Raw genomic sequence first — 25,525 nt, 5'->3', positions numbered from 1 at the left:
TCTCCCCCAACCTCACACCCCACCCTACCCCTCTCTCTCTCTCCCCCCCTCCCCTCCCCCCCTCTCTCCTCCTTTCCCCCTGCTGGCCGCCCGTTGCCGCTGCGGTCTAGACCACACCTACGACCTTGTCACCATGGGCGCGCCCGCCGCCCACTGCCACGGCTTCAAGAGCGGCGGCCTCCGGAAGCTCCTGCACAGGCTGGAGGAGGCCAAGAAACAGTGAGTCGTCTCTCCCTCTCCTCCTCTCTGATTAGATTCCTCCTTCCCTCCTCCTATTCTCCGATTAGATTCCTCCTCCCTCCTCCCTCCTCCTCTCCGATAAGACTACTCCTCTCCCTGATTCCCCTCCTACTCCCCCCGTCTTCTCTTCCTCATTCCCTCCTCCTCTCCCTCCTCCTACTCCCTCTTCCCTCCTCCATTAGATCCCTCCTCCCCTCCTCCCTCCTTCTTCCTTCTTTCCGATTAGATTCCTCCTCCCCTCCTCCCTCTCACTATCTCCTCGCTCCTGCTGAAGGAGGCCAAGATACAGTGAGTTCAGAGACTTGAGTTATTCAGCGGGAAAGACCTCCTCCTCCTCCTCCAGAGTGAAAGATGTTAGGGCTGGCCACTGATTTCCTGAAACTATCCGACTCAATTTTGGATCTGAGGTCAGGATCCGATTTAAATTTCGGAATAGACATAATAACTAAATAACTTTATCAGCATCACTTTATTTACATGATGAAAATAACCTGTTTCATGTCATTTTGATAACATCCTTTTAATTTTTTCATTCATATTTAAGGTAAAAAAAAAAAAAAAAAAAACAATCTCAGAAAAAAATATTTACAGGAAATTTTTCTAAATAATAACCAAGAAAACTAAAAGCAAATAAAATAACTTGTGAAAACCCCGAAAATTTGCGACTTTAAATTTCTTTCATCTTTTCATTGATAATCGACTGCATTGTTTCTAATCTGTCACTTTCTTACGTTCCTTTTTCTTAATTTCCTGATTTATTTTACGTTGCCTTTGTTTGGGATCAGCGAATTTGAGGAGGAATGGTGAGTTGTTGACACGGCTATGGTTCGAAATTGGTTTTCGTTGTTTGTTTTGAACTCTGCTGTATGTTGCTCACTCGTCTGTCTAAACTGGTGCTTTGTGGGTAGACGGCAGATTGTCCGACGTTTTTATGTGTATTAATGTGTTAACGACACGCATTTCACAAAGAAGCAGGATTTCACGATATTCTCGCTTTATAATATTTATCGGAAAAGATTGTTCTGTGCTTTTTTTCGTTTGTCGAAATCTCCTCAGCTTTCAAGTGGTCTGGTGCATTGTGGGTTGACGGAAGATTGTCTTTGCAAATGTTTTTATGTGTATTAATGTGTTAAAGACAAGCATTTCACAAAGGAGCAGGAATTTATGATTTTCAGACTTTATAATTTTGATCTCCTCCTCCTCCTCTCCCCCTCCTCCTCCGCTCCCCCTCTTTCTCTTCCTCCTCCTCCCTTTCCCTCTCCCCTTCCTCCTCCTCCTCTCCCCCTCCTTCTCTTCTTCCCTCTCCCCTTCCTCCTCCTCCTCTCCCCCTCCTTCTCTTCTTCCCTCTCCCCTTCCTCCTCCTCCTCTCCTCCTCCTTCACTTCTTCCTCCTTCTCGTCCTCTTTCTCTTCCTCCTCCTCCTCCTCCTCCTCCTCTCCCCCTCCTCCTCCTCACTCACACTCTCTCGCTCCTCCTTCACCCCCCTCTCCCTCTCCTCCTCCTCCTCAGCCACTCCCTCTCCTCCTCCTCCTCCCCCTCCTCACCCCAGGAGGTGGCCCGGGCCAGGGAGGTGCTGGGGCACGTGGACACGCTCCGCACCCAGGTGGGGTACTACGCAGAGAGGCTCTCCAGGGCCGCCAGGGAGCGCTCTGCCCCCGGGCTCCAGAGGACCCTGGACACCCTGGTGGATAAGGTGAGAGAGAGAGAGAGAGAGAGAGAGAGAGAGATGGGGGAGAGAGAGAGAGATGGGGGAGGAAGAGGGAGCAGGAGCAGGAGGGAAGCGGTGAGGGTCTTACTGTGCACAGCAAAAGCAGACAGACAGACGGAGACAAACACAGACACCGAGCGAGATGTCTGGTCTCAGCAGCCTCACCTGGTCTGAGTCTGATTGGACTCTGCGGCTGGGGTAGGCTGCACACCTGTTGCTCGTTGACCAATCAGTGGTCAGCAGGTTGAACCAGCCATTGTGTAAAAAGAGTTAAAGAGCTTTTCTCTGTTGCATCCCTTCCCCTCTCTCCCCCCTCTCTCCTCTTCTCTTTCCCCCCCTCTCACTGCCTCCCTTCCCCTCTCCCCCCTCCCCCCCCCTCTCTCCCCTCTCTCCCCCTCCCTCCCCCCCTCCCCCTCTCTCCCCCAGGCCCGTCAGCTGGTGAGCGTGTGCGACTGCGACCTCCTCTCCTCCTCCGTCCAGGCCCTGAACGCCGCCCGCCCCGACTACGTTGCCTCCCGTGCCTCTCCCTCCTCCCCCTCCGCCTCCCCCGCGGCCGTGGAGGGGGAGGAGGGGGGGGAGGAGGAGGAGGAGGAGCTGGTCGTGCTCAGGAACGACCGGGACACCCTGCTGGCCAAGTGGAGCGGCTGCAACAGCCGGCAGACGCAGCAAGGGGAGTGGGTCGAGGAGGAGTGGGTGAGTGGGGGTGGGAGGGGGGGGGGGGGGGGGGAGGAGGAGGAGGCAGACGCAGGAGGGGTAATGGGTGGAGGAGGAGTGGGGGAGGGAAGGAAAGGGAGGAGAGAGGGAGGGGGGGGAGGGGGGGGAGAGGGAGAGAAGGAGGAGGCAGATGCAGCAGGGGGAGTGGGTGGAGGAGGAGTGGGTAAGTGGGGGAGGGAGAGGGAGGGAGGGAGGGAGGGAGAGGAGGATATATTTAAATAGTTTCTTGTTCTTCTTGGATGAGATTCACCCAACACTCGTCTTACCTTCCTCCTCTTGGTTCTCTCTCTCTCTCTCTCTCTCTCTCTCTCTCTCTCTCTCTCTCTCTCTCTCTCTCTCTCTCTCTCTCTCTCTCTCTCTCTCTCTCTCTCTCTCTCTCTCTCTCTCTCTCTCTCTCTCTCTTCCCCCCCCCCCCCCCCCCCCTCCAGGAGAAGGTGTGGCTCAACGTGGAGAAGTCTCTGGAATGTGTCGTCCAGCGTGTGGACCAGCTCCTCAGGAAGGAGAGGAGGCCCAGCACCTCCTCCTCCTCCTCCCAGCAGGACACAACCTCCTGCTGCTCCTCCTCCTCGGACCACCAGGCCAAGAAAGGTAGAATGAGGGAGGAGGAGGGAGAGGGGGAGGAGGGGGCGAACAGGAGGAGGTGGGGGAGGAGGAGGAGGGAGAGGGGGGGGGGGAGGATGAGAGGGAGAAGGAGAAGGAGAAGGAGGAGGGCAAACACAAGCACAGGTGTGTCTGTTTGTGATAGATGCTAGGCTAGCTTCTATGCTAAGCTAGCGACGATGAGGCTAGTTAGCCACGCTGCAGTTGGTGAGAGAACCGGAGCGTTGCCTCTGCTCCGTTCCTTGAGCTAGCTGCTAGGCTAAGGTAAGGGAGCTAGGGGGGATGGGCTGAGGAGGAGGGAGGGGAGAGGCAGACGCTTCAGCAGGGGGAGTTGATCGAGGAGGAGTGGGTGAATGAGGGAGGGAGGGGAAGGGAGGGCTAAGCTAGCGACGATGAGGCTAGTTAGCTGTGTGGCGGTTGCTGAAAGAACCGGAGCATTGCTTCTGCTCCGTTCCTTGAGCTAGCTGCTAGGCGAAGCTAAGCCATTGAATGTAAGGCTAGTTATGTGCACTAGCTGCTAGGCTAATCCAGCGAAGATGAGGCTACGTAGCCGCGCCGCGGTTCATAAAAGAACCCAAGCATTACTTCTGCTACCTTCTTGGGGCTAGGTGCTAGGCTAAGCTGGTGAAGGTTAAGCTAGTTAGCTGCTGGGCTAATCTAGCGTAGAAAAGGACGCCGGGGGGAGCTCCGCCCAGCTTGATGCATGATGGGTAGCCCCGCCCACCACTGCTGGGGGTTAAAGAACAATAACAGCGTTTTGAAAAGTGATTGTTTGAAATATCTGTGGCATGAATAATGAATGATGAATTATGAGTTATGGATTATGAATTATGCCGATGAAACCACACAAAGGCAGTGTACGGACGCGGGCGTTCTGGATCAACCCGGGCCCCGCCCCCGGCGACCCCCCCTCGGCTACGTCACCTTCACCTTCATCACCTTCATCACCCTGCTCCTCCTCGTCACCTCCTCCATCACCCTCCTCATCCTCCCTGCCCACTGCATGCCCGCCCAACCCTGAACCCTGTAGGTCTACTCGACTGCACTCTACTGCACTCTACTCTACTGCACTCTACTCTACTGCACTCTACTGTACTCTACTGCACTCTACTCTACTGCACTCTACTGCACTCTACTGCACTCTACTGTACTCTACTGCACTCTCCTGCACTCTACTGCACTCTACTGCACTCTACTCTACTGCACTCTACTCTACTGCACTCTACTGTACTCTACTGCACTCTACTCTACTGCACTCTACTCTACTGCACTCTACTCTACTGTACTGTACTCTAGTGTACTATACTGTACTAGTGTACTCTACTGTAGTGTACTCTACTGTACTGTACTCTACTGCACTTTACTGTACTCTACTGCACTCTACTGTGCTCTACTTTACTCTACTGTACTCTACTGCTCTGTACTGTACTCTACTGTACCGTACTATACTGTACTCTACTCTACTGTACTGTACTATACTGTATTCTACTGTACTATACGGTGCTCTGCTCTGCTCGACTATACTGTACTGTAATCTACTCTACTGTACTCCCCTATACTCTTCTACATGCCCCTATATCCTACTCTAGTCCACTGTGTTATACTATATTCGACTCTATTATCCTCCTCTCATTGTCTCCCTTTCCGCTCTCTCTCTCGTTCTGTTTTCCTGTTGCTCTCTCTCTTCCTCCCTTGCTGTTCCTCTCTCTCTCTCTCTCTCTCTCTCTCTCTCTCTCTCTCTCTCTCTCTCTCTCTCTCTCTCTCTCTCTCTCTCTCTCTCTCTCTCTCTCTCTTCCCCCCCCCCCCCCTTTCCCTGGCTGGCTGTTCCTCTCCGCCCTCCCCTGAACACAATCCATGATGTTGTTTTCTACACCTTTTCCTTTCTGTCTGTCTCTCATCTCTTTTATTATCAGATATAGAAAACACACGATGAACAAAACCACCTAGTCAAACATTAGTTTTTTGTCTCTCTCTCTGTCCTTCTCGCTCTCTCTCTCCTTCTCTGGGTCTCGTCCTCGCTCTGACCCTTGCTCTTTCTCTCTCACTATTTGTCTCTCTCTCTCTGACTCTCTAGCTTTCTCTCCTTTTCCTCTCCCTCCCTCTCTCTCCTTCTCTCTGTCTCGCCCTCCTCCAATGTCTGTTTGTCTCACTATCTCTCTCTCTGTCTCACTCTCTCTCTCTCCATCGTGCCGTCCGATTCCCCTACTCTGTAAACCGCTGTGTGTCCTCCGTGTGACGGATGTCGCGGGTTTGATTCCATGCGCAGGGCTGCTTCCTGCTTCTCTATGTATCATGTGACCTCCAACAGGAAGCCCCCTCCTCTTTGAGCTATGCTTTAGGACGAGGAGGAGGGAGAGAAGGAGGTGGAGGAGAGGGGGGAGAGAGGAGGATGGAGAGAGGGAGGAGGAGGAGGAGGGGGGTAGAGGGACGATGAGGAGAGGCAGGAGGGAGAGGAGGGAGAGGGAGGAGGAGGAAGAGGGAGGAGGAGGAGGAGGGGGAGAGAGAGGAGGAGGGGAGGGAGAGGAGGAGGAGAGGGAAGAGGGGAGGAGGTGGGGAGGGAGAGGAGGTGGGAGGAAGGAGAGGGAGGAGGTGGAGGGGAGAGGGAGAAGGGGGAGGAGGGGAGGGAGAGGGGGTCATCCCTAATTGATGAGCTCGTTATAATCTCGCTGTCTTTCACCGAGCCGCTGAGCCAGGCAAGCTTAATCGATCACAGAACGACGTAATTGATCGATACATGGAAATGGCTTTTGGATCGAGTTTGCAGCTGTGTGTGTCTGTGTGTGTGTGTGTGTGTGTGTATGTGTGTGTGCATATAGGTGTGCGTAGGTGTCATTTGTTGCTTACAACGTGCCCCCCCCCCGCCCCCCCCAGCCCCTAACTGTGTCTATGTCCACACCTCATCCCCTCTACTCAGATGGCAGCCCCAGTGCTGCGGAGGCATACCCAGGTAAGAGCTGTCTCCTCCTCCTCCTTCTCGTCCTCCAACACCCCCACCCCTTCTCCTCCCCCGCTATTACCCCGACTGTTGCTTCTCCTCTTCCTTTTCATCCTCCTCCTCTCCCTCTAATACCCTGACTCATGCTTCTCCTCTTCCTCCTCCTCCTCATCCTCCTCCTCCCCCTCTTATACCCCGACTGATCCTCCTCCTCCTCTTCCTCCTCTTCCCCTTCTCCTCCACTCCCTCCTTTCCCCTCCTCTTTTTCCTCCTCCTCCCTTCCTTCCCCCCCTCCTCCTCCTCCTTCTCCTTCAACACCTCCTACTCCTCCTCCCTTCCTTCCCCTCCTCCTCCTCCTCCTCCTCCTCCTCCTCCTCCTCCTCCTCCTTCTCCTTCAACACCTCCTACTCCTCCTCCACTTCCTTTATGCTACTTATCAAAATGTGATACCTTTCGTTTGAGAACTCTCCCTCGGCCTTGGTCTCTCTCTCTCTCTCTCTCTCTCTCGGTCTTGGTCTCTCTCTCTCTCTCTCTCTCTCTCTCTCTCTCTCTCTCTCTCCGTCGTTTGTCTTGGTTTTAATTGTGCTATGGCTGATAAACCCTCACCCATTCCCTCACCTTGCCTTACAACCTCTCCACTCCACTCGTGTTTCCCATCCCTGTTTCTACGTACCTTTTTTATTTTTTTATTTTTACACTTTTAGAGCGGCGGTTTTGTGTAGAAACGCTAGAGAGACGCACGCACACTCAGACGCACACACACATACACACACACACACACACAGACACACACACACGTATACATTATGAGGATATAAACGTTTGTCCATTCCCTCGCGTAGCATCGCTGTTGTGTTGAACCGGTTGGAGTCCGAGGAGATGTGTACAGGATACCTGTGTGTGTGTCCCTGTGTGTCAGGCTAGTGGACACACAAAGGAGGACACATACACCCACACACAAGCACACAGACATACACACACAGAAACACACATGACGTGCTTGCGCGTATGTGTGTTTGTCCTTTCCCTTGTGTATCGCCTAATAGCCAAGATGTTGTATTGAGTGTGTGTGTGTGTGTGTGTGTGTGTGTGTGTGTGTGTGTCTCCCTGTGTGTGTGTGTGTGTGTGTCCCAGGGCAGTGGAGTGAGGCGCTGTACCCCCTGCTCTCCACCCTGACGGCGTGCGTGGCCCTGATGAGCGAGCGGGCCAAGAGCGCCCTCGTCTTCCTGCTGATGAGAGACGCCGCGCCCACCGTCGCCATGGAGACCCAGCTGCAGTACCGCCGTGACGTGGTCTTCTGCCAGACGGTCAGCGCACACACACACACACACACACACACACACCGACACACACAGGGAGACACAGAAACGCACGCACACAGATGGAGGAACATACACACGCACACGCACACGCGCACAGGGACACAAACACATACAAGGAGGAACACATACACATGCCACACGCACATAAATACAGGGTCAAACACTCAGATATGGACACACACACACACCGGGATGTACACACACACACACACCGGGATGCGCACACACACACACACACACACACACACACACACACACACACACACACACACTCACACAGAGAGCCGGCGCTGGCCGTTTCGGCGCCCTAGGCGACTCAAAATCAACTTGCGCCCTGGACAGGTCTTCCGAGGGGGGGGGGGGTGCTACGGTGACGGTTTCGGGCCGCCCTGGCGATTGCTCCCGCGCCCCCTCCCTTCTCTGTTCGCGTCGTATATTTTAATTGACTAATTAAGGGCGCCACCAGAGGGCGCCCCCAACGCATTTGTCGCCCTAGGCGGTCGCCTAGCTCGCCTATGCCGAGCGCCAGCCCTACACACACACGCGCACGCGCACGCACACGCACACGCACACACACACACTGGCACAAGGGGAACAAACACACACACAGGGACATTAATACGCAGGGGACACGCACACACAGACCTAATACAGGGACATAAACCCCCACACACAGGGACATGCATATACACACGCACGCGCACGCACGCACGCACGCACGCACGCACACACTCACTCACTGTCTCTGTCTCTGTCTCTGTCTCTGTCTCTCTCTCTCTCTCTCTCTCTCTCTCTCTCTCTCTCTCTCTCTCTCTCTCTCTCTCTCTCTCTCTCTCTCTCTCTCTCTCTCTCTCTCTCTCTCTCTCTCTCTCTCTCTCACACACACACAGTCAGCATAGAGACAAGACGTCCAGTCCACTCACACAACAAGAGGAAGTTGCTCAGCACTGTGTCCAAATATAGCCCCTCATGTAATGACACCACGATATCATCATGACATACACCTATAGGGGAGAGAGGAGGCCTGTTTCATCTCTCTCTCTCTGCCTCTCTGCCTCTGCTTCTCTGCCTCTTCCTCTCTGTCTCTCTCTCTGCCTCTCTCACAAACACATTCTCACCCTTTCTCTCACTCTTTCTTTGTCTTTGTCTCTCTCTGTCGCTCTCTCTCTATCTCTCTCTCTGTTTGTCAGTCCCTTCAGAAAAATGTGGCGTTTTTTGTGATTGTTGCGGCCAAAAATCCTTGATTATGCGGCACGTTTTCTTAGAAATGCGATGAAATATGCGGCATATTTATGCAATTTTATGCGATGAAATTGCGGGAACTTGCACAAATTGCGGGAACTTGCGGAAAAACGCAGCTTTTCGATGACGTTCAAGTCACGTAATTGCGTAATTACGTCACTTCATAACGTTCCCATGGCAACAGGGGGAAATGGCTGCTCTTGTGTGAAGTAAACGCAACATTTTTCAACTTTCTGCTAAAATGTATGTGACTTTTTTGTAACGAAAATGGGGGGATTATGAAATCATGCAAGCCCCACATATTTTGAGCGGAAATCAGCAATTTATGCAGTGAAAGTGCGGCATATTTGAAAAAATGTGGCCCCCGCATGAATATGCAGACTTTGGCTGATTATGTGTTGAATTATGTGATCGCATAATCGTGTTTTTCTGGGAGGGACTGGTTTGTTTGTGTTTGTGTGTCTGCGTGTGTCTCTCTCTTTCAATCAAACAAACACACAGAAAGCAAAGTGGGTTTTACTTAACATTCACTCATCATCTAGTCAGACTCTGTATAACACACACACACACACACACACACACACACACACACACACACACACACACACACACACACACACACACACACACACACACACACACACACACACACACACACACACTCTCTGTCTCTTTGTCTCGCGCACACACACACACACACACACACACACACACACTGTCACACACACACACAAACATTGTCACACACACACGGAATCCCATCCATCCACGTATCTTGTGTTGGATTGTGCTTATGGACTGCAGTGTTGTGGGTTTGTGTTTTGCGTATTGACTGTGTGTGTGTTTTGTGTGTTTGTGTCGCTCCAGCTCAGCGCACTCATCTGCGGCTTCATCATCAAGCTGAGGAGCTGTCTCCGTGACGACGGGTTCCTACGGCAACTCTACACCATCGGCCTGCTGGCCCAGTTTGAGTCTCTGCTAAGCACCTACGGTGGGTCCATGCACGCACATGCACACACACATGCACACCAATGTAGACAGAGGCAGACAGACACAAAGACACACAAACACACAGCCGCACAAAAAAAGCACACAGACAAACACTGATACACAGACAGACAAACACACACACAGAAAAAAAACACACACCACGCATTCCCCATCATCCACCATTGAAGTGTGTTTTTGTGTTTGGGCGACAGTAGCTCAGGCGGTAGAGCTGGTAATCTGAAGGTTGCTAGTTGGATCCCCGGCTCCTCCTAGCTGAGTGTCGAGGTGTCCCTGAGCGAGGCACCTCACCCTGACTGTTCCTGACGGGCTGGCTGTCGCACTGAGGGGTCGACTCCGCCGTCGGTGTGTGAATGTGTGTGTGAATGGGTGTAAGTCGCTTTGGATAAGTGCCCTAAATGTAAACGTGCGTGTGTGTGTGTGTGTGTGTACCCCAGGAGAGGAGCTGGCCATGCTAGAGGACATGAGCGTTGGGATCATGGACCTCAGGAACGTGACCTTTAAGGTAAAGAACCAGCGTCTGAATCCGGGTCTGGAAGAATCGAAATCAAACCAAATGAAAAAAATATGTATTGAACTCAAGATATCAATTTGATCTGAGTTTGATTTACTTGAGTCTAATTTATTTGAGTTTCATTACTTGATTTAGATTTTCGGGAATTAGATTTATTTGAATTTTGTTGATTTTCAATTCAACGAGTTTGATTATCTTGATTTCGATTTTTACTTGCTTAGTTTGATTTAGATTTAACCTGACTTTGATTGAATTGAGTTTGATTTTAACTTGAATTCGACTTAAGTTTGATCTATTTAAGTTTGATCTGAATTGAGTTTGGTGTGACTTGATGTGACGCTCACTTGGCCCGCCTCCTCCTCATGCCCCGCCCCCAGGTCACCCAGGCGACGGGAAACTCCGCCCCCGACATGCTGCCCGTCATCACCGGTAACCGTGATGGCTTCAACGTCCGCATCCCGTTGCCGGGCGCCATGTTTGACGCGTTGCCGCGGGAGATTCAGAACGGCATGCTGCTCCGGGTTCAACCAGTTCTGTTCAGCGTGGGAATCAACGAGCAGCAGACGCTGGCCGAGAAGTGAGTCTGTCTGTCTGTCTGTCTGTCTGTCTGTCTGCGTGTCTGTCTGTCTGTCTGTCTGCGTGTCCGTCCGTCCGTCCGTCTGTCTGTCTGTCTGTCTGTCTGTCTGTCTGTCTGTCTGTCTGTCTGTCTGTCTGTCTGTCTGTCTGTCCATCTGTCTGTCTGGGGGGCTGATCTGGGTTTACTTGAGTTAGGATTCACTGGATTTTGTTTTAATTGATTTAGATTTACTCGATTTGTTCGTTTTTGAGTTAGCTTGACTTGAGGTTGATTGACGTGAGTTAGATTTTATTTTTTGTTAGATTAACTTGAGTTAGAATTACTTGAGTTTGAGTTAATTTTGATTGGTTTCAGTTTTAATTCGTTAGGTCAACAAACGCAACTTCCAGCTCGCAGGGAAGTCAGCAGAGGCCTCTCTATCCATAGTCTCTAAAAACAAGAGACATACAGACGCAAGCACACACACACACACACAGACAAACACACACAGACACACAAACAGACAGACAGACCCGTCCACCCACAGAAACAGACAGACAGCCACACAAACACTCACACACACCGATACACCGACAGACAAACGCACTCACAGACAAAAACACATACCACGCATCCCCCATCGCACAACATTACGTGTGTGTGTGTGTGTGTGTCTCTGACACAAACGGCCGGGTCCAGCAGAGGTGACTGGGCAGAAAACCTCCACGTTGAGACAGCGACTCAGCAGGCTGGCGGATCAGATGAAAGCGCTGGGGAGATGGAAACGCTGGTCTACGATCGGGGCTCTAGCTGGACAAATCGATGAATGGGTCGACTAATGGGTCGTTTGTCAAGAACGAAAATGGAAAAGATCTTTGAGTGCACTGTTGGATAACGTGTGTGTGCGTGTGTGTGTGTGTGTGTGTGTGTGTGTGTGTGTGTGTGTGTGTGTGTGTGTGTGTGTGTGTGTGTGTGTGTGTGTGTGTGTGTGTGTGTGTGTGTGTGTGTGTGTGTGGGGTCAGGTTTGGAGACACCTCCCTCCAGGAGGCCCTTAACCTGGAGAGCCTGGCCCGGCTCAACTCCTACTACAGCCAGTTCAAAGAGGTGCTGCCGGAGGACTGTGAGTACAGACAGACAGACAGACAGACCCACAGATACAGACACACACACAATTGAATAATGAAATCGTAACAATAATCTGGCATACGATGTATGCCATATTAATACATCGTATACCTGGCATAGATTAATGTATGGATTAATCTGCCCCCCCTCCCCGTCCAGGCCTCCCCCAGTCCCGTTCCCAGACCTGCCTCCCGGAGCTGCTGCGCTTCCTGGCGCAGAACGTCCACGCCAGGAAGAACAAGAACGTGGACATCCTGTGGCAGGCGGCCGAGGTGTGTGTGTGTCTGTCTGTCTGTTTGTTGCAAAAAAAACCTTGTTTCACGTAAGTCTCTTTGGATAAAAGCGTCTGCTAAATGCCTTAAATGTAAATTATTGCAGTTTACAATTCGGCTGGAACCTCCCTGATCATTTTTCGATTTGGAAAAAGGGAGTTGGCAACATGACTGAATACCACTCCCCCCCCCCCCCCCCAGATCTGCCGCCGGCTGAACGGCGTTCGGTTCACCAGCTGTAAGAGTGCCAAGGACCGGACGGCCATGTCGGTGACCCTGGAGCAGTGCCTGGTGCTGCAGCACGAGCACCGCATGGCGCCCCAGCTCTTCACCCAGGCGCTGGACTGCATGCGCAGGTAGGTGACCCCCCCACCGAACCCTGAAAGAGTACTCTACACACCCCCCTCACACACACGCCCCCACACTCACTTTTGTTTGTTGTTTGTATTTTGGGAGGAAATGTATCTTTTCATTGATTTTTTTTTTTCGCTTTTTAAAGTTCGGTAACTTTTCGGAGAAATTATAACCATTAAAAAAAAGTTTTTTTTCTTCCATCTTGTTTAAAAGTTGTGTATAAATCAAAAGAAAAAATATTCTGTGTGTGTGTGTGCGTGTCTGTGTCTCTCACATGTGCCCGCGACCCTAGCTTGTTTGTAGCTTTAGCGAGCCGCTCCAATGCTGATGCCCGTTTTGTTTTTTTTGGGGGGGTACAGCAACAGCTAGCCTATGCTAAGTTATGCTACCTAAGCCCGCTGGCCACCTCATTTTGCTTGGTTTGTTGCCCTGTCATCTCTCGCCCCACTCACTTGCACACGTGCGCACAAACATACACACACAATGACACACACACACACACACACACACACACACACACACACACACACACACACACACACACACACACACACACACACACATTCCTCCTTTGTATTCTCCTTTCACGTCATGACAAAACAAGAACAAAATGGATGTGTTGTTTAATTCTTCTTCACTCTCTGAGAGAGATCCCGCTACCCAATCCCGCTACCCTTTACCATTTTGCTTGGTTTGTTGCCTTTTCATCTGTCACTCCTTCACTCACTCGCACACATTCACTCTCTCATTCATGCGTGCGCACGCACACACAGACATACACATGTGTGCACGCACACAGTCAATGAAAACACAAACACACACACACACAAACACATCCTTTGTATTCTCCCTTCAGGCGTAAAAGAAAGGTTTTAGGAACAAAATGGATGTCTTGTTTAATTTCTCTTAACTCTGAGAGAGATGATTTCCAATAAATCAACTATTTGTCTGCTTTTCCTTGACCAGTTCAACGGTTTTTCGTTTTGACTGTCACGCAACAAAAATACCATTATTTGACAAAGATAATTCCCCTACCATTCAAAAGTCAATTTCTTGTTTTCCATGAAACACTGACACTTTTGTAACAGTTTTCAGCTGTGCTAACATAATTGCACATGGGGTTTCTAATAATCAATTAGTCTTTGAACACGAATAGCTCAACAATGTACCACTAGTCTGCCGTTTCCAGCTAGAATAGTCATTTACCACATTAATAATGTCTAGGCTGTATTTCTGATTAGTTTAATGTTATCTTCATTGAAAAAAAATTTGCTTTTCTATAAAAATAAGGACATTTCTACGTGACCTCAATCTTTTGAACGGTAGTATACAATTGAAAGCAACCTTTTACACATTTGAAAACGTAGGACTTTGATCTTTTCAAACTCCAAATCGCTCTTCAGTGCTTCTATCTTCATCCTTATCATCATAACTCTGTTTTAATAAAACTTGGCAACCTTAAGGTTTATTTTAATCTGGATAAATACAGAAACATAGACAAGCTTGAGACAGTCATCTAATGTTTGCATCACAGTGTTTTCAGCCAAAGCTTAATTATGACACTTGTCCCTTAAAACATTCAGACCCAGTACGGGTCTGAATGTTTTGCTCCGACTCGATCAGCTCCGACTCGATCAGCTAGCTTCGTCTGTTTGTCAGTTTTGTGTGTCACACTGGTGACCAATGGGGCGGCAGTAGCTCAGAAGAGTTAGTGCGGGTTGGCTGGTAACCGCAAGGTTGCTAGTTGGATCCCCGGCTCCTACTAGATGGGTGTCGAGGTGTCCCTGAGCACGACGGCTCACCCTGACTGCTCCATGGCGAGCTGGCTGTCGCCTTGTGTGGCTTACTCCGCCGTCAGTGTGTGAGGGTGTGCGTGAATGGGTGAATGTCCGCCAATATTGTAAAGTGCTTTGGATTAAAGCGCTATATAAATGCAGTCCATCCACCATTTACCAAGCCACAGGCAACACCATCCGCACTAAACCATGGCCGTTGGTAATCCCTTCCCTGTGTGTTAAGACGACGCACACACAGAATGTCCGCCCCCGTCATGTATAGTTTGGCTCAATAAAAATACCCTCCCCCCTCCCTCATGCAACATCCAAGCATGGCTCTTGTCCTCGGAACCTCAGCCATCCCTTATCTCCTCCTCTCCTCCCCTCTCCTCCCCGCCTCCCCTCCTCCCTCTCCTTTCCTTGTGTCCCCCTGATGTCTTTGCATGGGTCACTCTCTCCTCTGACTCCAATCTCCTCTCCTTGTCTCCTCCTCTCCTCCCCTCCTCTCTTCCCTCTCCTTTCCTTGTGTCCTCCCGATGTTTCTGCATGGAACGCTGGTATCGCCTTGCAATGCAGTGCTGGGTCTTCCAGGCGTGGCTGAGTAGCTGAGTCGCTAAATCCTCCTTCTCGTCACTTAATAAGCATTCCATTTCAATTTCAGTTTCAATAAAATGTAAACGCAATTTAAATTCTATTTCAATTTCAGTTTTATTTGTATAGCACTTAATCACAGGTACAGTCTCAAAAGACTTAACAGGCCAAATATTTATGAAGCATCTCCTTTGCAGTCGGAGATTGCCAGCGATTTATTTTTATTTTTAAAATAATTTTCCCCTTTGTTTGCACGAGTCAATCTCCATTTGTGTGTTGACTTACTTTCAAATTAAAATTGTAAAACTTTATTTCCTCCCTAACACACATGCATGAGTAGATCTTAACTTCAAATATGTTTTATCAACATAAAGAACATATCTCTGAACTTGATTTCTCTGTGTCCTCCTTCTTACTTTCTCTCTCTCTCTCTCTCTCTCTCTCTCTCTCTCTCTCTCTCTCTCTCTCTCTCTCTCTCTCTCTCTCTCTCTCTCTCTCTCTCTCTCTCTCTCTCTCTCTCTCTCTCTCTCTCTCTCTCTCTCCCCCCTTCGTCGTCTTCTTCTTCTTCTTCTTCTTCTTCTTCTTCTTCTTTTTTCTCCTCCTCCTCCTCATCCTCCCTCTGTGGCCCTGACTTTTGACCTTTGCTTCCACACCATCATCGCCCATCGGTTCTTTGGTCTGTTTTTCATTGTCGGCGTGCTTTGGGATATTTGTGGCGTGTGATTTTGCTCCAAACATCGAAACGACAAGCCCAGCCTTTTTCTTTTTGCCATCTTCGTCATCATCCTCCTCCTCCTCTCCCTCCTCTTCCTCTCCCTCCTCCTCCTCCCATATCTCCTCTGCCTAACCCTTTTCACACTCTTTCTCGCTCTCGCTCTCGTTCTCACTCTCTCTGAAACTCTCAAACAAACCCCAACCCCTACCTAACCTCCATCGACCTCTCCCCTATCTCTCTCTATCCCCACACCTCGCCCCTAACTCCACCCCCCCTTACCCCACCCAAACCTCGGTCACTCTACCCTCTCTCTTCCTCTCTCACTAACCCCGCACCCTAACTCCGCCCCATAACCCCTAACCCCACCCCCTAACCCCACCCCCTAACCCCACCAAATCCTCCGCACTCTCCCTCTCCCCTCTGTCTCCATCCCCACGCTTCTCCTCCCCCAACCCCTAAACCCCGCCCCCTAACCCATAACCCCTCCCAAACCTCCGTCCCGCTCCCCCCCAGCGTGGGCACCCGGGAGGGCGTGACCCAGAAGAACCTGAGCGGCGTGCTGCCCCAGCGGGAGCTCCGGTTGGACCCCAGCCTGCTCTACTCCCTCCCGCTGCTCGCCCTCAGCCCCAACCTGCTGCTGGTCTGGGTGTTCCTCAGCGTGGCCTACGTCCTGGCCCGCCTCCGCTGCACCTAAGCCCCGCCCACCCAGCGACGACGTAGCCATAGTAACCACGGCCCCTCCGCCGAGGGACCAACGAGGAAGAAAGAATGCTTAGGTTGTTGTTGTTGTTGTTGTTTTTTGTTGCGTTGTTTTGGAGCCGCGGGTCGGAGGTGGATGTCGACGTAGCCATGGCAACCCCGGCTCACTCCTCCACTCAACTCCAAGAGAGAGTTGTGTGGAGGGTGATGGAGGCTAGGGTGGGGTTGGAGAGGTGAGGGGTAGGGATGAGAGAGAGAGGGTGACCAGTGGGGGGGTTCCTCAGTGGGGCCTACGTCCGCTCCCCCTAGAGGGTGGGCCGACGCTATATTGACCACGCGTTGCTACGATTTGTTTTTTGCTGTGTTTTGGATCCGAGTGGGTGGAGGTCGAGGCCTACTTCCTGGTCTGGCTCTGCTGCACCTAACATCCCACCCTAAAGTCGTGGCGGTCGGTCGCCATAACAACCACGGTCCTCCACCTAGAGACAAACGAAGAAGAAAGGACACAGCGTTGTTGTTTGTCTGTTGTTGTGTTTTCGAACCACGGGTTGGAGGTCGACATAGCCATAGCAACCACGGCTCACTCCTCCACCCAACTCAAAGAGGGACCAACGAGAGAGAGAGGGTGACAGGTTAGGGTGGGGTTAGAGAGAGAGAGAGAGGGTGACAGAGGTATGGGTGGGGTTAGAGAGAGAGAGAGAGAGGGTGACAGAGGTATGGGTGGGGTTAGAGAGAGAGAGAGAGAGGGTGACAGAGGTATGGGTGGGGTTAGAGAGAGAGAGAGAGAGGGTGACAGAGGTATGGGTGGGGTTAGAGAGAGGGTGACAGAGGTGAGGGGGGGTTAGAGAGAGAGTGTGACAGAGGTTAGGGTGGGGTTAGAGAGAGAGGGTGACAGAGGTTAGGGTGGGGTTAGAGAGGGGGTGACATAGGTTAGGGTGGGGTTAGGGGAGAGGGAAGGAGGTTAGGGTGGGGTTAGGGGAGAGGGAAGGAGGTTAGGGTGGGGTTAGGGGTGGTTCAGACAGAGGGAGGAAGACGGAGAGAGCCCAACTCCTCCTGAGAAGCCAAGAGACCAACGCGGAAGAAACTATGTTGAGGCCGACGCCCTGGCCCGCCTCCGCTGCACCTCACATCCCACCCACCTAACGACAGAGGGTTGGTTGCCGTAGCAACCACGGCTGACCCCTCCACCTCACTCCGAACTCCTGAGAGACTGAGAGCCCAACGAAGCAGAATGTTTTGCGATGTTTTGGATCCAAAGGGTGGGGGAAGGTGTAGGGGAAGTTGGCGGGGCCTGTGTGTGGAGGTGGAGGATGGAGGAATTGAACTGGGGACTCCTCCTGGCGCACACACATTCACTCAATCGCATACGCACTCAAAGTCTTTCACTCACTCCCTTACTCATACCCAAACGCACACACGCACACGTACAACACAAACACAAACATGCATACACACACTCGCTCACTCACATTGACTTGCAAGGATTTGTAGAATCGGTTGCATGTTCTGCCGCTCCCTCATGTTCACTCCCTGTATAACACTACTAATGTCAATATTGTGGAGGTACATTGTTTCCGACAAAAGTGAGATGTATTCGTACAAAACCGTGTCGAGTTATATTTGCCACCCTTTCGTTAACGTTTAATTCGTGTTTTAAGATTCCCGACAAAAGTAAGATATACAAACAGTGTCGGATTACTTTTCGCCATTTATTAATGTATAATTTGTGTTTCAAGATTTTGCACTGAAGATCGTCTCGATTGCACAGCTCGCTAGCTCACTATTGCTAACGCACGGGCACTCGTACATACATGCTAGGCTACCAACTCAAGCTCCAGTCGAGCTGATGTTTTCTTTCTCCTGTTTTTTTTTTTCGTCTACTATTTCGAGTACATTTTTTTATATTTCAGCAGTTGTACTTTGCAGCTTATTGACGCGTCAGTGATGAATGTATTGTTATGTAGCTTGATATATTGATGACAAGGTATGAATACTCCCTCTTCTGGAAATGGATTGTATTCCGTCTAGCGGTTACCAAATATTTGTCTCTTTTTCTACTCTAAAAATTGGGATTTTCATGCAAGGTTTCAGTGGAGAAGTTTTGCAGCCACTCATAAAGTTGAGCTTTAAAGCGAGTCTGAATGAATTGCGACTTTAATGTAGGATAAGATTTAAGTAGGATATTAACGTGAAAAGTCATTATTCATCTGAATCGTTTATGCACACAGAGCGTTTATCAAAGAGTTTTATTTTCCTGCACTATGCAGTTAGCATTGTTGTCAGTTTTATGGATTTATAAGATGTAAGCTTTATAGACTGAGAAATAATAAGTAATAGAGTGAGTTTATTTTACTGAAAGACAACGAATGTCTCTTCCTTTTTTTCTATATTTGTAATGATATATATTCTAATCAATAATATGCATTTAAGGTACAGGGAAAGTATTCTACGTGCCAATCTGTTTGGTCACGCCTTTAAAGACGGAGAGATGTTTTTTTTAAAAACCTTGTCTTATCCGAGAGAATAAGATCCGAGAACTAATCAATCAATAACCTTTAATTAGCCAGATGAAAATTCATTGAGAATAGCAGGAAAGCAGCACTATGATAAAATAAACACAATCAACACTGATGTAAAATTCTCATAAACCACATCAGCATTAATTAATATACAATACAAGATTAGGGACAAGACTGTGAAAATAAGAAAATGAGTACTGTTAAAAATCGAATAAATGAACCGCGACGGATAAAAATAATAAACATGGCCGTTATCAAAAATATAACTTTGCAAACAATTGCATTGACCAAGAGAAATATCTTCTATGTCCTTCAACATTACTTTGAGTTCTACTAAGTACTTATCAATACTTATTTTGTTGGTTCTAAAAGTATGTTATTGTGTAATTCTTCCTTGGGTTATCACCTAATAAGATTGTTTTTATAGAATTGTATGGTTGATTGATTAGGTTAGGTCGGATTATTAGCGATATGATAGATTTCCACAGAAAGATATAGAAAGATAGACGAGGCCTGCGAAATTGAATTGTTGTGTATGTGTGTGTTCGTCGCGTGTATGTATATTATGTGCCCATGTGCTTGTGTGTGTGTGTGTGTGTGTGTGTGTGTGTGTGTGTGCGCGCCCATGTGTGTGTCTGTGTGAGCGTGTGTGTGAGCATGCACGGTTTTATTTATTCAGAGCTGATCGTGTTGTCTTCCAAACAGGCTATTTCGCTTTTGTCCAAGTTTTAAATCTGCACTTTCGGTATCGGAAACGTCTCCTCTGGGATGAAGACGTACTTCAGTTAAAGGTTCCATCAGTGATGTTGGGTGACGTCACTTCTGTTGGCATTTGAAGCGAGATCCAAAACAAACAGAGCCAGCTCACCCGTCCCTTCCGTGTTTCGTGCATCCAGTAAAAACTATCATGAACGAGGCGCAAAACACCCACCCCCTATCGGTGATTGTTTGGAATACTATTTATTTTGGTTTTGAGTGGTTGGTAGTACTAGTAGTACTACTGGTAGTAGTCGTTTTTTGTGTACGATCTCGGAGCATAGGCTTCCTACAGAGTTTTTTGACGGCCTGCTTATGGGACGGCAGCTAGCGGATCGTGACGAAAGATCATATGAATGTTATCATTTATGTTTCGGCCTAGAATCGCTGATGCAACCTTTAAAGTTCCGATATCACACCACCAGATGTGAGTGTGATTTGCCGTTAAAAGCTGTTTTCACAAGTGGCCATGTCCACCTTGATGCATGACGGATAGATGAGCAACGATTAGTACGGTCCACTGGGTAGGCTGGTAGACTGATCTATCCAGCACACATCTAGGCGGACACGCCCACTTGTGATGTCAGAAGAGGCAGATTTCCAAAACGGGTTGTAACGATGAATCACACTCACACCTGGTGGTGTAATATGGGACCTTTAACCTCAGTGATTTCAAAGTGTTTCTAAATGCAGTATTTCCCGGAGATCTTGCACCACTCTCAGCACATTGTGTTCACTTTGGACGCGTGTCTGTCTTCCTTCAGTACGGACGCAGAATAGTGGTTTTATTTAGCATAAAAGCGATCCGGCGGTTGCTTCCCAAAGAGTTTGCGTCAACGAAAAAGTAAATGCTTTTAAGGACATTGCAAATTTTGTGTTTCGATTGTGTTTCGAAGCTTTGGAGTATTCTAGGTTTGGAACGTATCCAACTGCCCCTCCTTTCAGGTCTTCCCTCAAAGCCGCGCCCCCTCCTCAAAAACCACGCCTCCTCCAAAGCCACGCCCCCAACACCCATAATGTCATTTCTTGATGCGGGGATCCCTTAATGAGAAGGAGACTGATTTTTTCACTTAACAAATAATCCCTTTAGATTAAGACCTAATATCTGACCAAATATTTCCAGTAGATTGCAGTCTAGTATAGTGAGTTATTCCTATGCTATGCCGACACGTTACACATGACTTCAGGTTATGGTACCATGTCGACACGACGCAATGACCACGCAGACGCTTCGACGCAGTCGTGAACCTGTTTCGGTTCCGGGTCGGGTTTTAGTGAGCGGACCAATCACAGCCCGTCGCCTCGACGCAAGGTTACAACTTTTGGGAGCCGCACGTCCGGCCCTTGCAGTGGACTGAGGACGTAATGGATCCGTAAACCCCCTTGCGATGCGTCGATGTGGAACCATAACTAAGCCTTAGCTCGCTATCTAGCAACAGCCTTTTGGACGTCTCTAAACTAATGAGAGCGCAGGAAGCCCTGTATGTTAGTTGACAGACAGGTCGGCCCTCCAATCATTTTATTTGGGCGCAATTCAATAATGGATGGGCTTATTTGACAGTTAAAGATGCAATGTTTTTCCTTTTTACCGATCTTTTGATTTATTGATTGCCGTCAGGATGTAAAGAGAATCTCAACAAATATCATGAAAAATTATTCAAAAAAATGGCCTTATCTCGCTTTAATATTGCATATGTATCATTAATGTCACGTTGCATTGCATAAATGGTATATTGTTAATCCAATAAGTTAAGTACTTCGGGGTATTAAAAGTGTGTCATACTACCATTGGATGGAAAACTAAATAAAGCATTGATTTCTAGTTTTGATAGTCTGGTTATTTTGAAAGAAATATTTCTCTCTCTCTGTCTCTCTCTGTCTGTCTCTCTGTCTCTCACTCTTTCTGTCGCTGTCTCGCTCTCTCTCTTTCCTCCGTCTTTCTCTCTCTAATAATATTATACTGTAATGCTTTGACATTACAACTATTACGTGTAATAACAAAAGAGAACGTCAGAACAATATACATTTAGAAACCTATAACAATATAACATAACATAAAGATGTATATATAGAAATAATAGTATTTTTTTTTAAATTAAATGAATGTAAAGAAAAGCTACATAAAACACATTATAGGTTATGAATAATCATTAAAATGGAAAACAAACAAAAAAACAGTGAGGCTTGGTGTAGAATATCATTCACTCATGTTGTGGCAAACTGAAATAATCTGTCCTCCGAGGACGGAGCTCTCTTTTCTCCCATTAATATTTTTAGTTGGTCTACACATGATGGGAGTTTATAAAATGTGGGTGTTTTTGGCTGAAATTGGTAAAATATATTTTGCTGACATTTTTGAATTTGGGGCAGTGTAGGAGGAAGTGCTGCTCGGTCTCTACAGCAGCTTCTTCCCACTGCTGGCACAGCCGCTCCTCTTTGGGCTGTCATGATTTCTTATGTCGGCCTGTTTCTATGGCCAGGCTGTGAGCGCTCAGTCTGCACTTTGTTAAGATCACTCTGTGTCTAACATCAGTGACTGTGGTCAGGTAGGGGGCCAAAGTGTACTGTCTATTCAGGGCCAGATAACACTGCATTGTGCTGTGTGTGTGTTTTAGTGTTCCAATGGGTGAGGTAGGTTTGTTTCTGAAGTGTTATAATTTGGTTGAGTCTAATTGATATGTTCTCCGACTGGTCCTGAGGCAGAGCAGAGGGGGAACCTGTCTGTGGACAGAGCCTCAGGACCAGCTGAGTTAGGGGATTCTGTTCATCTCTTGGCTATGCAGGGCTTTGTGCTGAAGTTTTAGATGTAGCCAATATTTAATTGATCGTTTTTGGATTTTACATAGTAGTGGATACTGGCCTAATTCAGCTCTGCAGGCGTTGGTAGTCTCTCTCTCTCTCTCTCTCTCTCTCTCTCTCTCTCTCTCTCTCTCTCTCTCTCACACTCACACTCACACACACACACACACACACCACCATGTATTTGCCCGTTTAACTTCAATTCATTCACATCAACCACCATTGTGTCTTTATCTTTCCATTGTCTTCCCCCCCCCTAGCGAGGGCTGTCGGCGGGAGAACACGATGAAGAACGTGGGCTGCAGGAAGTACGCCTTCAACTCCTTGCAGCTCAAGGCCTTCCCCCGCCAGTACCGCCCCCCTGACGGCACCTTCGGCAAGGTTGAGACCTGATTGGCCGCCGGAGGAGAGGGCCGGAGTTCGGACCGATCGGACGATTCCGAACCGTTTTTTTATTTTTCGTTCTTAACAGATTGTGTGTGTGTGTGTGTCTGCGTGTCTGTGTTAGATTGAGTGTGTGTGTCTGTCTGAGAGTGTGTGTGTGCGTGTGTTTGTCCATCTGTTTGACTGAGTGTGTGTGTGTGTGTGTTAGAGTGAGTGTGTGTGTGTGTGTCTGTCTGAGTGTGTTTGTGTGTGTGTGTGTGTGTCTGTCTGAGAGTGTGTGTGTGTGTGTCTTAATCTGAGAGTGTGTGTGTGTGTGCATCTGAATGTGTGAGTGTGTGTGTGTGTGTCTGTATTAGGGTGTGTGTGTCTGTTAGAGTAATGTGTGTCTGTATTAGAGTGCGAGTCTGTTAGTGTTGGTGTTAGTGTGAGTTTGTCTGTTTCAGAGTGTGTGTCCGTGTGTGTGTGTGTGTTTTTTCTTCTGAAATTGGTGGCTTTGTGGGGGAGGGAGGGGGGAGGGAGGGGGGGAAGGAGGGTAAGGGTTTTGCACAAATCATGTGGCCTTCTGAAATCTCTGTCAAAAAAGATCGGACGACTTGCATTGCGTTTCTTTTATGTACTCGTGCACTGAAGATATTGATTTGTATATTTTTTTTTACAGTTTACTCTTAAGAGGGGGAGGGGAAATTACACACCTTGTGTAAATAACCGCTTCAGATGTCACAAGCATTTCGTTATTTTTGTCGCAATTATGTCAAAATAACAGTCAGTTAATAACAGTAACAGTTAAAAAAAGGAGAAGTTTGACTCTGAAGAGGGATGAGAGGTTAATGTTCACATATTACACCACCAGGTGTGAGTGTGATTAGCCGTTACAAGCCGTTTTGAAAACCTGGCTTGTAACGGGTCAAACCTGGTGGTGTAATATGGGACCTTTCAATTAACCACAACAGACTTAGTTTGAGACCGTCCAGACACTGTTTTATCTGTCCTGTTGATTGATTGATGACAGCTCCTCTTTGCTAAGTGTTGCCTAGATGTACCTCAAGAGACATGCTACTAGTGAACATATTTAGAATAATAAAGATTTCTTTGTCAAAAAGTTTTTTGGACGCTTTTGGCTTCTCCATATCAACCAATTTTTGATTGATTCTGCAGGATGAAATTAAGCCTTTGACTGAAAAAGGGAAATCACCCTATGATATGGATATCGGAAAGTTTGTATTTTGTTCGTTTTCAATGTATGTACTTGTATCAGAATTCCAAGTTTACCTATCCATTTTTTTAGGCGGTTTCGATTTTTTTCTTTAGTTATTCTCTGGTCTTGTGCAAATAATATTACCTGTCAATTTCTGATATTAAAATAAAAACGAATTCAATCATGATTGTATGGCCTTACTCGATGCAAGTAAGAGACGATGCGATTTATCAACACTGGAGGGCGCCTTTTCTCCAATAACAGCGTAACTATCATAGGGCCAGGCAATGAGGGTATGAGACGTTTGAAAGGTAATTTGTGTTTGATTAACCGTTATAAATCGCAAAGACTCCAGTCTTTCTACAGTTGCCTTCTATAACTTTTAAAGTTCAAGTAGTATTTGTCCTATACAAAGTCATTCATATGATACAATAATGCTTTCTTTGACTCTGTCGACTGTGCCAAGATAGTCCTTTATAAATACACGGTAATTAACAATGATAATTATTAGTGATCCATGGTGGGGGATGATTATGTTTCTATAATCCTTTTGACTACCATAGTACTTTGGTCTAGGGCCTAGGCCCTCAGAGAGAGAGAGAGAGAGAGAGAGACAGGGAGAGAGACAGACACATAGGCTCCGGTAGGAGTTGAAAAGGCCCGCGATTCCGTGAATTCCGGATAATTGAATAAACCGCCGGGGGAAATTGTGAATTATTCTGTGAGGTCTTGCTCCATTCTAGGAAATTAGGACTATTGCGTGTTTCCCCATGTGAGTGCTGTGTGTTCTTTGTGGGAAATATTGTTCATGTGTTAAAGTTAACATTTCCATCCTTCCTGACGAGGTTAAAGGACTCTCTCTCTCTCTCTGTCTCCGTCTTTTCTCTCTCTCTCTCTCTCTCTCTGTCTCTGTCTCTCCCTCTTTGTCTTTGTCTTTCTCTGTCTGCCTTTCTCTCCGTCTCTCTCTCTCTCCATCTCTGTGTCTCTCTGACTCTGTCCCATTCTCTCTCTGTCTGTCTCTCTCTCTCTCTCTCTCTCTCTCTCTCTCTCTCTCTCTCTCTCTCTCTCTCTCTCTCTCTCTCTCTCTCTCTCTCAACCATTGGTAGCAAACAGCCAACAAACAAAAGCTTGCTCAGAGACTGAGGTCGATCAAGGATAACCGAAAGAATTTCCTTACTTACGTATGACTTTCCTTCATGAAAGGTACCGAATATATCGAGGTGTCCGCAGAGCATAAGTGAAATAATCGCCAGCGATCAAAAGGTTGTCGCTGTACATGAAAGTCTTGACCCGATATCCTTAGATTCAGACTCAGATTCTAGTGACTCAGGAGAAGCCATTGAATAGAAGAAACAAACACATTTTTCACAGACCTAATCTGTGATCTAAACATTTACATTTAGCGCTTTCATCCAAAGCGATTTACAATGAGTCCATTCGTCAGAGGAAAGAGAAACAACAATATATCTTTGGCGGTACAGTAAGGATGTTCATAAAACCACA

General features: G+C 48.2%; 1 protein-coding gene across 6 annotated transcripts in view; it reads left to right on the top strand.

The window, feature by feature from the left end:
- The window catches only part of inpp4ab (inositol polyphosphate-4-phosphatase type I Ab), a 63,569-nt gene extending 40,535 nt beyond the window's left edge, over positions 1-23,034 (top strand). The window contains exons 12-25 of one of the 6 annotated variants that reach the window (XM_030359973.1): positions 111-219; positions 1,749-1,932; positions 2,374-2,640; positions 3,090-3,249; positions 4,114-4,287; positions 6,176-6,208; positions 7,331-7,503; positions 9,628-9,751; positions 10,206-10,273; positions 10,660-10,859; positions 11,861-11,958; positions 12,123-12,235; positions 12,437-12,591; positions 22,704-23,034. In XM_030359973.1, the coding sequence (XP_030215833.1) occupies positions 111-219; positions 1,749-1,932; positions 2,374-2,640; positions 3,090-3,249; positions 4,114-4,287; positions 6,176-6,208; positions 7,331-7,503; positions 9,628-9,751; positions 10,206-10,273; positions 10,660-10,859; positions 11,861-11,958; positions 12,123-12,235; positions 12,437-12,591; positions 22,704-22,836 (1,991 nt within the window). In that variant the 3' untranslated portion in view covers positions 22,837-23,034. Of the gene's footprint in view, positions 1-110; positions 220-1,748; positions 1,933-2,373; positions 2,641-3,089; positions 3,250-4,113; positions 4,288-6,175; positions 6,209-7,330; positions 7,504-9,627; positions 9,752-10,205; positions 10,274-10,659; positions 10,860-11,860; positions 11,959-12,122; positions 12,236-12,436; positions 12,592-16,183; positions 17,039-22,703 lie in introns of those variants that run through there. The other 5 variants (XM_030359971.1, XM_030359974.1, XM_030359972.1 and 2 more) reach the window with 5 other exon arrangements.
- Positions 23,035-25,525: the final 2,491 nt, after the last annotated feature.

Source organism: Gadus morhua, chromosome 7 (assembly GCF_902167405.1).
Source record: "Gadus morhua chromosome 7, gadMor3.0, whole genome shotgun sequence".
In the NCBI taxonomy this organism is placed as follows: Eukaryota; Metazoa; Chordata; class Actinopteri; order Gadiformes; family Gadidae; genus Gadus; species Gadus morhua.
This window is presented reverse-complemented; position numbering and strand designations above follow the sequence as displayed.